Consider the following 12,494-nt stretch of genomic DNA (forward strand, 5'->3'; position numbering starts at 1 on the left):
ACCTTTTGAAACCAAAGTATCTCCAGGAAACGGACGTGATTCCTTTTTTTCGGCAAAAGTTCTTCTGTGTCATTATGTTCAACATTATCATCAGCTTCAGTTTCGGAATGTTCTTTGTCCATTTTCACCGCGCAATACCTACACTACCACTAACTATTTAGTGGAGTAGCAGTGAAAAAGAGCCCCTGTGCAACAAATCTGTGTTTAGGCAATTTAAACCGGTGTTGCGGTATAAGAAAAATCCATATCATAAAAAAAATAAACGGTTTTCGGTATGAACCAGTATACCGCCCATCACTAGTGTGCTTTTAGGGAAGCATAGTAAATAATTAGTTCTTTATGTGCCACCATTAAGAACCTGAAGAGTAACAGAAACAGGACAATACAAATCTATATTCACTCTAGCACTTTAAGAGATGAGCTGCAGACATCAACATTACAGGCAGGATGCATCAAGACATCTACAAACACACCTTGATAAGGAGGTTATACTGAAAGGAGGTTAAATTAAGTCAATTAATTATTCAAATGAAATTAGGAACTGTTTTTTTCAGTTTCATTTAATTTGGGTGTTGACGGACAAAAGTCACCCATATGTGGCATAACAGCAGGACTGTTCTTGACAGCAGAGGTGATATGTTAACTCTTAAAATGTATGGTGGCTCTGAGGCTAAGGATCTGTGCTGGTATCCAGAAGGTTGCCGGTTCGAATCCCCATCACTACCAAAAGAGATCCTACTCTGCTGGGCCCTTGAGCAAGACCCTTAACCTGTAATTGCTCCAGGGTTCGCTGTACAATGGCTGACCCTGCGCTCTGACCCCAAGGGGTATGCGAAAACTAACAAATTCCTAAATTGTATAAGGTGAAATAAAGAACAAAAACCAAAAAAAAAAAAATTATAAATGGCATGAAATGAAAGCTGGAGCCAGGAGGTGTCAGCACTACCTCTCTATGACTGAGCCTTGCAGATATGGCATGCTAAAATGTTAAACCCAGATGCAAGACACTTGGGGGGAGTAACATTTAAGAAAGATGAAGAAAAGAGGATTTCTTTCTGTTTCATATAGTCACCTCAGCATCCCCTTGAAAGCAATTTCAGCTACTCCACACCTTCAAATTCTGCAGAAGTCTTTTATGATCAATCTTTGATTCTAACTTGATTTTTCTTCTTTACAGACAATGCCCAGAAGGATACATGTGTATGAAAGCAGGAAGGAACCCAAACTACGGTTACACCAGCTACGACACCTTCAGCTGGGCTTTTCTTTCTTTATTCCGACTAATGACTCAAGATTACTGGGAGAATCTTTTCCAGCTGGTATGTACAGCTTCTCAAACATTAATACAGTCAATATACAGTATGCACTGAAGGCCTTCTGTGCTAAAAACAAACATGAAAGAGGTTAATTGATGTAAACAAAAGTTGGAATGCTTACAATAAATTAATTTTTGTTATGCGAGAAATACACAGTAGAAGTTTATCGATTGTGATATTTATAGTCAATTAGGACCTCTGCTTTTTAGATTTTTTTTAATGCTAAGTGACTTGCAAGCTCTGAATCATCTGCCAATTTCAAGCCATATTACTGTCAGCAATTATCAAAAACACTGAAACCTTTCTACATGTAAAGTAACAACTTTTTCTGTCTATCCATTTTTTTACATTCTTATTTTATAACATTATACAAAGTTTTGGGGAATCCTTGCAGAATCTGTTGCAGCACAAAGATTTTCCAAAATATATCAGACTGGAAGTGGGTGTACTCTTTATTTCATTGGTCTTCTATGATTACAGTACATACAGTAATTCATTATTTAAACCAATTGTATGTGATATAAGGTCAAGGTGACTCCTTTTCTGAATTCTCTTCCAGTCTTAAGCTATGAAAACTCACATTATTAATTTTGGGAAACCAGCTTATCAGAACACAATACTCCTTCCTCACCTGGTTATTAGGCTTTTGTGCCCAATTCAATTTTCCTGTTAAATTTAGAAGTCATTTTGACTCTGCTCTTTCATCACTGTTTTTAAATTTTTAAAGCATAACCTTTGTGCTCATATATGCAGTGATTTAAGAATGTAAAAATCTTCTGTTTCACCAAACTTGGTGATTATTATTCAAACAATGGTTTCAGTGCTGTACAAAAGTCTTAGGCATGTATTTTTTGCGTTCTCCATCAATCTGTTTGTAGAATAGAGAAAAATTAAAATCTCTCTATTATATAAAAAAATCTTGGGTCGAGACGTGACCTTCTCGGAAAGACACTTTGACTTCCCGCGAGAACAACCAATTTATAAACAAGATCATGGACATCTAACCTCTCAGTTGTTGGTTATGCTTTTGGCAGACACAGTTCATGTGCTCTCAGCTCTTAAAAATTTTATACGTTCTAGATGGCACGTCAATGACTAAGCAAAGAAGAAAGAGCAGCACGTCGAAAAGAGACCTAAAAGTGTTGGAGAGAAAAGAATGCAAAAAAGAACAATAATAATATTTGTGCAAATTCTGAAAATAAGGAAAGTAATAATCCGCCTGGACGAAGTGGACTTGAAAACCTTGTAGGTCCAATCGGGGTCAGAAATAAAAGACTTCATAGAGGTTCAAAAACATTGGCGCGATACACATGCAGAGCAGGTTAGAGATTATGAAAGCAGTAAAATTCGAAAGTATCAAAAAAATAAAAGAAAGTAAAGATCGCATTAGCACAAACTAACGGAAATTTATTACTCCGTGAAATAACGGAACAGCAAAAAGAGATAGAATACATGGACATAGGTGATATGTTGGAAGTATGTAGATATGTTTGGCTTTAAAGTTTAAGTCGGCGACTTCTACATCTTCTAATTTGTGTTGCCTCCCAATGAAAAGGTGTATCCGCGAGAATTAAAAAGATTTGTTGCTTAGTGAAAGTGAAATCCACAAACACTACATGCGAAATTCAGAGTATGCAGTAATCTTTTTGCGTTCGCATCATTCAATGCTCAAACCGTAGATTTACACAATAATGGACCATACACTATGAGAACCTGTGGTCCCACAACAATTAAAGCTACGACAAGTTTAATTTTGAAGAAACCACAATTTGGTCAGGTGTATATTTATGATGACAGAGAAGCGATGCAACATAGAATCGAAAGAGTATGTAACAATTCCCATGAAAATAACAATCTCTTTAAATTGTATATCCGGTTAACCAAACCTGGGGGTGGGCGAGCGAAGCGAGTAGGGCCCCCTAGTTTTCCAAAAAGTTAAATTTAACCAAAAGATTTTTGTATTTAATATTAGAAGGAAACATTTAAGTGACAGAGCACTTCTCAGTTCAAAACTTGATGACTTTGTTCTCTTGCCCAGTGCAGGACTAAACAAAGATAACTAAAAGTTACTAAAGATCATTTGGCATAAGCAGTTGACAGTACCAACCTGATGGACTGAAACAGATATGGGTGCAGAAGGATTTAAACTGGGCAAGTGGCAAGCAAACTAAAAGGTGAGGCAGCGGCCAAAGGAACGGTTTAACTCTCAAATGATCAATTCATACATCATGACAAGTGTGAGCATAGCAACAAGATACAAGTTGGTCATCCTATATCATCAAGTTATCACCTAGTGGTTCTCAATCTGTGGGGCGGGGCATGAAGTAACAAAAAGGGGGGCACGAAGATGTGAAGAAAAGAAAACAAGAATCAAAATATGAAAAATACATCTATTGAAACCAAAACAAATTAACTTAAACTACATTCTGATACTAGAAAAATAAACGTAGATTTAGGTAAATGTCGATAAAAGTTAAGTAGGTATAATAAAATATGCATCTATGATATATCATTAATTAAAAAAGAACAAATTGGTATTAGTGGGCTCCTTTCAAAAAAACATTAGGGGGGTGAGATTAAAACTGTTATGAAAACTCGGGTTGCAAATACTTAAAGGTTGAGAAACGCTGACCTAGGCAGTAATTTCACTGCCAACATGATTTTGTAGTTGTGCTGTCTAAACTCGCTCATGAAAACGAGCAAGATGGAGAACCAGAAATGCAATTATTGGCCATGGACATACAGTCCAGAAGGTGAGAGATAAATCAAAATGACATCCATTCAAAATCGGGACAAGTTTAGCACAGCTATCAGCTATGAACTCACAAAAACCAGTGGAGCCAAAGTCTTCCCCTCTACATTCCGGCCAAGTCTTGTAGGAAGATCTACTACCACAAAGTGATTCTGCCAAAGCTGAAATAAAGCCAAAAGCGAACCAATGGTCAAAAACACAAGGATTGCGGTTCTGAACCAGACCAGACCGTGCACCAGACTGACGAGTCATAATTTTACATTTTTGGCTCATACAGGAGTCAGAATATCTAGAAGATCTGAATAGCGCTATATAATTGAGTGTTTGAAGCCTGTAGTAAGAACAGTGGAGGTTCATGTAGACATGGTGCTACTTTGTGATATCTGGTCAGAATGAATGGAATCCTCAATGCTGAAAAGTACAAACAGATTCTCATCCCTCACGCCGTACCATCTGGAGTTCAGCAATTGGTGGTATGGCCTCCATGGAATGCTGATCTCAACATCATTGTGGCTGTCTTGGATTACCTGGAGTAGACAAAACAAAAGAGATGACCACCATATTGGGCAGGAGAACTAGGGAGATTTCAACAAGATGCTTGGAGCAAATGAGCTGACATTTTTTTATGAATCTGCATGATAAGATAGTGAACCTTGGGTAACTAGTGCAATTTTAAAGGCAAATAGTAGGCTCTCCTAATATTGATTTTTACTGTTTAGTGCTCTTTATAGTACATTTGTGATATTCAGAAATTAATCATTTCATTATTTTTGAAAGCATTTCTGCTTTACAGAATGTCTTACATTTATCTAAGACTTTTGCATAGTCTTATATGTGAAGTTTTTACTTATTATTAAAATGCTGCTGATCCGCTGTGGCAACCCCTAACAGGAGCAGCCAAAAGAAAGAGATTAAAATGCTGCATGATATTGAAAATCAAGCAATTATTCCACCAATTAGAAAAAATCACTTTATAATAGAGAATACAGATGTTACATAGTGAGGAAACACTATTCCCATTCTAATTCATGCCACTCTTACACTGATTAATTTTTAACTTAAAAAATCAATGTAAGGAGAGGAAGAAGAGTCCAGATTTGCCAAAGCTGCATCCAGACAAAACCTCCTGACCTCACTATCACAAGATCTGTGGCTTGAGGTTTAAACTGCTGAGCCATCTAAAAACCACACAAGTAAACCTAGTGGTGTAATTCATGTTCTGAGTGGCAGCCAGTGACCAAGCTAACTCATTTGTTTGTATGACTGTGTCCTTTCTAGTCGTTTGTTTATAAAAATTGGCCTGATGCACATCATCTAGTAGAAGTTGTAAGTACTGTATAATGGACTGAACAATCTTATACATTTGCTCTTCCGGCTTTCTGGTCTTCATTCTGAGTGAAATACGTTTCTTGGTATAGCTATATTTTTTGTTTAAGTGTATACATACAGACTAAGCAGCATATTTGTTTTATTCTGAATGTGTTGTTGCGTTATTTCTTTCAGACCCTAAGGGCTGCTGGCAAAACCTACATGATATTCTTTGTGATTATTATCTTCTTGGGCTCCTTTTACTTGATAAACTTGATTCTGGCTGTGGTGGCCATGGCCTACGCAGAACAGAATGAGGCCACAATGGAGGAAGCGAGACAAAAAGAGGAAGAGTTTCAGCAAATATTGGAGCAACTGAGGAAGCAAGAAGCACAAGTGAGTACCCTGCTTGGCAAAGTATAGCGTAACAGAAGTATTCTGCCAAGTAAAATACGAAAAGAGACCTGAACCAAAAGACAAACAAAAATTAATAACCGGGAAGACAAATGTACATGTTTGTCAAATCAAAAATCGAAACCTTATTTGTTGTTGACAGTACGTAGAATGGAGATCCTTTTAACTAGAAATATACATATGCTAAATCAAAAAGTAAAGGTAATTTGATAATTGTTCAGTAACCTCAACAGATAGAACCTGACGCAACATACCCATAATGATAAATTATGGGTAGTTCAGACACACACGATGCAGCAATCTGTCATTAGTCTAGTTGAAGCTAAGTTCAAATGAACATGGACTCTCCACTGCAGGATTTCACCACTGTTAAACAACACACCATAGTGAGATGTGTTTGGGCAGAGGGTGTGAAACCTGCTGAAATCACCAAACCTTGGCCCTGAAAGTGAAACAACATGCACACTGTGTATTTTCCACGGATTCTGGTCCACCTGTGAAGTGAACACACCCAGCTGGATGCAGACATAACCTCTGCACTTTTCTTTGACTTGGATTCCAAACACCAAACTGTTGTTCTGTTCTCCTGTCCACTCTTTGTGTCATTGCAAGCCAATTTTAATCTGGTGGACAGGATTTTTCTTTCCCCTGATGATGCTCACCTCAGTTTCTGGGTGAATGCCAGGTTTCAGAGCTAGTTAAACAGGCTTTTTCCTTTGTTTTAGTTAAATCTTCTTGAACTTGATTTGTTCTTTCTGACTAGGATTATTCTGATGTCTTCACCATGTTAAGAACATGGCCCTAGTGCTGTGATGTGACAGTGGTGTTCACTGAGCTTGAGCGAGTATGCACTTAGTTGTGTTATGCTGTTACATGTGCTGTCAATTGTCAGGGCAGTGGCCATTTTCTCAGATAAAAGAGGCTAAAGGATTCAGGTAAGTTGCCAGCTTCCGGTTGTAAGATGCAGGGCTGGTGCCTGGTAAAACAGCACTAAGCAAAAAACAGTTATTTTTAAGGCTCAAGTTAAGTATGCAAAAGTGTTCAAAAACTCTTTCCTCCAAAATTGAGGGGGCTGGACATTTTACTTAAGGATGCAATGTCTTTTCTATTCCATTCAGTTAGCCACAAGGCCTATTTAAATATACTCTTAAGCTTCTTTCAGGAAGCTTTAGAGCTGCAGTTACCTTTAGAAGTGTCCTGTGTCCTCCACATTCACCCTGACATCATCTATTCTTTCAGTGGTTATGGGCAGCTTAAAACAAAAAAACATTTCTGTGGTCCAGGAACATTGCACTTGGACATTTGCTATCAGATCATATAATTTCTAGTTCTTTAACCATGTGCGTGATGATACCAGCTGCCTATCAGATGTGGTTGGAATATTCTTTAATTCAGCCTACTGATTTCTGGCATGGGATGGCTCCTTTGTTTTCTCCTTACAGCTGCATGGACCAGCCAAGGCCCATGGAAACAGCCAGGATTCACTACCTGGAAATCAAGTAAAGAAGAAAAAGAGCGACTCCGAAAATGCTGACACTGATCAAGAAGGGGACCAAATCAGAGATTGCAATGGAAGAGTCATACCAAAGGTGGTCATTGAGCGAGTCGACTCTGTACAAGCTGAGGTAAACCCCCGCAGCCACTGGACTTGGTAACATAATCCCCTCCATCTCATTAATTTTCATAGAGTAACTTTAACAAGGAGAAAACATATTGATGATGTCTGACAAAACAGTTACACTTTGCCTTCATTGCTGCTGTTCTTTTGCTTTCTTTTGTTTTGATTTTTTTTTCTGTAGTCAGTTGAGGAAGTTGTGAAAAACAATCAGCCTGACTCCAAACAAAATGTGGATTACTTAGAGGATCCAGGTCTTCAGAAACGAACTGCAAGTGCAATGAGTGTGCTCAGTAATGCCATGGAAGGTAAAACAATTTGTTTCATAACAGTAGCCCTTTTCCATTTTGTGACTCCAGGCAGAGTAATTTCCTGCATTACTACCTGGTGTAACACACCTAGTTTAAGGGACGTGCTTAGGGACACACAATGAGTAGTTTACATCTCTTTGTAAGTTCTGCAGTTTTACAAGTAATGCAAAAAATTATGCTGCATGCTTATAGTTGTACATTGTGGCAATGTTCACTGAAAGAAGCACTAGGGGCTTGAAATTTGGCGTTAAATTGCAAGTACCTCACACAAATTAGTTTCCTCAAATTCTGACCTTTAATGCTCAAATTTCCCTCGCATATTTATTTGGAATATTCAGTTTCTTTTTCAAATTACTGTTTCATAATTGAGCCTAACTTGTTACTTATGAATTCATATATTTTCATTGTGTTCACTTAGTTGAGCTCACGTTCATAGAATGTTAGCTTTCCTGTTGCAATTGCTCCTGTATGAAGCATATAGCTGTGGAATTCGGTTGTCCGCTGGGGCTGTACAGCTACACAGCAGGTGACAAGGGTGCGGCATGCAATGCCCTTTGTTCAAATAAAGCTTAAGAAGAAACTTGACTAAACATTGTTAAATTAAAGGTTAAAAACAGGCTGAAGTATATTATTGTGCTAATATAAAAAATGTAAAAATTCAGAAATTGACTCTGAATGTTTAGGGAATTCGTATTAACTTTTTATTTGACAAACTCACCGCTGCCAGTTTATGACATCGGTCCTTTCACAGGGTCTGAAATCACTCCTTGTGTTACATTTTAGGGAGATCTTCCCCAATCAAGCTCTGGCACTTTATAAAACTTTATAAAAATCCAAAACCTTATCCTCTAGGTTCAATCAATAGTTTTTTTCGATATAGCTCTTTGCTTTGTACAGACTCAGTAGGCTTTCACAATTTTACAGTTATAAAGCAATAGCAAAAACAATTAACAATACCTTATTTGCATAAATTAACACACAAATTATATTATCACAGTTAGATTCAAGTAACCCTCAGAAATTGGCAGGGTTAAATGTGTGAATTGGGAAGCACCCTGTATTCGTGACCTTCTTTTTAAATGATAGGTTTCGCTTAGAAAAAAACCTGAAAGTGCACATGCACAGCTCTGAAAATAACCCAGAAGCATCTCTGTACAGCAGTCTCTGACATCACGCAGTAGTTTCATATATGGACTTTGTGTGAAAAAACATTGTTAGAATGACATTGTAGAAAGCCAATCAAGCCCTGAATTGGCCCCCTAAACCAATCCGACGTAAGATATACGAGCGTAAGTTAGAGGCACTCCCAGTCTCAGAGCCATCAGGTTGAATTATCATTTGTATAGAATTTGTGTATGATTTTTTGATTGGATATATTTGGGGATATTGCCTTTTTGCATGACCTTTGCAGGTTCGAGTGCAGGGTCAACCATTGTGCAATTCCCCTGAAGAAATTTTCAGGTTAAGAGCCTGTTATAAACAGTGGCACAAGTAAATAATTTTCTGATTTTCTTATATAAGAAAGAAATGTATATAATTCATTGAGTTTTGAGTGAAAAATGTTGAGTGACATTGAAAAACAGGCTGAAGGCATGTCTTTGCAATTTTCTCAAAACTGTTGGATCTGTCAGTGTTCTGTATTTTTTTTCAAAGGAGAACAGAAAATTTGAAAGGTGTTTGACCAGTCTTGGGCCATTTACATCACAATTCTAGCAAAACTATAATGTATACATGGTTTTACTAGTAATCTTTGAAAAATACAACTTCTGCTGAAAAAGAATATATAAATATATAAAACACTCTGTAAAATTCCAATGTTATGCAATAAACAGACAGACTTCAAAAACACTTCAAAATATGTCTTAGACCTTAGAGGGTTAATATTATAATTGAGATTTGACCAGCTGAAAATGGAGAAACAAAAACTGTAGTTAACAGCACTTCTGGAGAAATGAACTTAGTATGAGTGAATGATATGTTATATCAAAGTCACAGTCAACAGACGAAGTTACAGTTCTGGTGGCCTTGGCCAACAGCCTGTCCTCCCCCTCCTGGGCATTCTGCAACACATATATAAGTTCTGGTGTTACAGTTTGCTAGGCACTCAAGACTCAAAAATGACTTTGATTTATAAAGTAGGATTTAAGGCTTCAGTGAAGCCCCTACTCAAAATCATCCTGGCCTCAAACTCGAGAAGGAGATGATGCCTACATAGACCAAAGGAGCCAAGACTTAATTATACACCCTAAAAGGAAGAGGAAATCATAAAACTTCTGGCCCAAATTAACAAAACAGAGCTCCTTTAAAATATATTTAAAGTATTTATTACAAAAAAAAAATTAAAGCAAAACAAAAGGAGTAGATCAGTGTTTCCCAACCTTGGTCCTGGGGGCACACTGTGGCTGCAGGTTTTTGTTCCAACCAGATTCGTAATTCGACAACACCTGATAGCACTGATCTCATTTAATTAGCTGGTATTATTTTTCTTTTATTCTACATTCAAAAAAGCACAGCAGCATGATTTTTACATTTATAAAACATTTAGAGATATTTCTGCTTTTGCTGTAGATTTAAATGCTCTCTCTTTTGTTGATTTCATTTTATTTTGCCTTTCTCTGTGCAGTTTTTCCCCTTCGTTGTATCTTATTAATGACAATTAAAAATGAGCAGATCAAACATGCTGGCAAACAAAACTGAATAATCAAAGGCTGCAACTACTTTAGCATCAGACCCACTAATTAGTAAATAATGGATTAATTAAACAATTAGAACAACTAGAAATGTAGAATGAAAATCAAGATGAAAATATTGTTAACAAGAAAAAAATACAATATTCCCATATAACTGCTTGGTACATTTTAATATATATATATTTTTTTTACCAAACTTAGTTTTCTAATTTCTATATTGTTCCCAAAACACAGAACTTGGGAAAGAACACATCATTTAATTAGCCCAGGAGTCCAATTAAAAACAGAAGGTGGTTAGAACAAAAACCTGCAGCCACAGTGTGCCCCCAGGACCAAGGTTGGGAAACACTGGAGTAGATTGATGTTTGCTGGGAAGGCAAAGTGAAGGTTAACAAAGTAAAGCCTATTATCCAAATTTAAACTCTTAACAACCAAAGATAAGGCCATAAACCAGAGAATCAGAAACAAAAGCTTTTACAATCTCCAAATGTCAAAATCCAAAATTCAGAAACAGAACCGAACAACCTATGCACAAGCTGGTACCCCAGCACTGACCCTAGCACTTTCCCAAACTTATGTGGGTCTGGGGGCTGTCCTACAGCTTCAGCATAAGACAAAGAATAAGGAAATGGATGACTAACAATAATAATAGAAAGAGAAGTAATAAAATATTATTCACAAATTATAATAAAGAAAGCAACATATTTAATGACAATATAAAAAATAATATTAAATAAATAACAAAGATCACATTTCCAAATAATAAATTATAATAATAATAATTCATTACATTTATATAGCGCTTTTCTCAATACTCAAAGCGCTATCCAAAGTAATCTCACATTCCAAAGAGAGAGAGAATACACTTTAAAGAATACAAAACAAACTAAATATTAAACACTAAATCAAATCCAAAAAGTAATCCAGTAATTTACAAAACAATTTGACAAAATCAAATGAAAAATTTAAGAAAACGAATGAAAGTTGAAACCAGAAAATGCCAATGGATAATGGTCAAAAGACCAACAAAACTAAAAACAAAGAATAGGAGTGAAACACAATAGGGAGTCAGAGAACATCAAGACGGGCTAACTAGTCCTATAGCAGAGAGCTTTGTCAATGAGGTAGTTTAAATAGAATTCTTCAGGTCACACTTGACAGCCCTAGTTAAATGACAGTGGGTAAAAGCAAGTAAGGCAAAATAACAAAAACTACAAAAAACATGAATAGTGAACAAATAAGGATGTGGGAGAAATTAGAAAGTTAACAAAAAACTAAAAAGTACAAAGAAAAAATACGACACCAGCAAAAAAAAAAATCATTATTTTATATGTTTGGGTCAGTCAGTCATTTTCCAACCCACTATATCCTAACAGAGGGTCATGGGGGTCTGCTGGGGCCAATCTCAGCCAACACACGCCGCAAGGAACAAATCCCAGGCAGGGCGCCAACCCACCGCAGGACACACAGTCACAGAGACACAATTTAGAATCGCCAATGCACCTAACCTGCATGTCTTTGGACTGTGGGAGGAAACCGGAGCACCCGGAGGAAACCCATGCAAACACGGAGAGAACATGCAAACACCACACAGGGAGGACCCGGGAAGCGAACTCAGGTCTCCTAACTGCGAGGCAGCAGCGCTACCACTGCGCCACCTTTCTGCCCTATGTTTGGGTCTACTTTTTATTTTTAAGATAATTCTCTGATATTTTAGCACATTGGGAACTGCGCCAGTCAATAGCAAATCTGTTAAATCTGATAATGTTAACAATGGGTGTTACCAATGCAGTAGTTGAGCTTTAAGCAGTGGGCCTTAGTTTTCATTTTAGAAATTAGAGCTATGATTTCCTGTTTGGTTTTAAAGTTAAAATTACTAAGGCAGTGTGCACAAGGAAAGGTAAGATTGCACTGGGCCTTATATTAATTTCATCACTAAAGAAGTTAATAAAATCTGTAAGATGAATGTTTGTAGAGATTTTGTATGGCAGCTCAGGCTTTCGATTGTCAAATTAAAATCTATTCTAAATAGTATTTGAGATTTATTTTTGTTTTGATCAAATAAGATTCAATTCAGTCTAGAATAAA

The 12,494-nt window shown here is 36.9% G+C and overlaps 2 protein-coding genes across 3 annotated transcripts in view; one reads left to right on the top strand and one right to left on the bottom strand.

The window, feature by feature from the left end:
- Nucleotides 1–12,494, bottom strand: part of myl4 (myosin, light chain 4, alkali; atrial, embryonic) — a 301,275-nt gene that overhangs the window by 176,420 nt on the left and 112,361 nt on the right. The window lies entirely within an intron of this gene.
- LOC114664762 (sodium channel protein type 4 subunit alpha-like) overlaps nt 1–12,494 on the top strand; it is a 183,074-nt gene that overhangs the window by 121,730 nt on the left and 48,850 nt on the right. For both annotated transcript variants that reach the window (XM_051918900.1, XM_028819009.2), the window contains exons 9-12: nt 1,178–1,319; nt 5,572–5,772; nt 7,233–7,415; nt 7,590–7,713. In XM_051918900.1, the coding sequence (XP_051774860.1) occupies nt 1,178–1,319; nt 5,572–5,772; nt 7,233–7,415; nt 7,590–7,713 (650 nt within the window). The remainder of the gene's footprint in view (nt 1–1,177; nt 1,320–5,571; nt 5,773–7,232; nt 7,416–7,589; nt 7,714–12,494) is intronic.

The sequence above is a fragment of the Erpetoichthys calabaricus genome, chromosome 14 (assembly GCF_900747795.2).
Source record: "Erpetoichthys calabaricus chromosome 14, fErpCal1.3, whole genome shotgun sequence".
Taxonomy (NCBI): domain Eukaryota; kingdom Metazoa; phylum Chordata; class Cladistia; order Polypteriformes; family Polypteridae; genus Erpetoichthys; species Erpetoichthys calabaricus.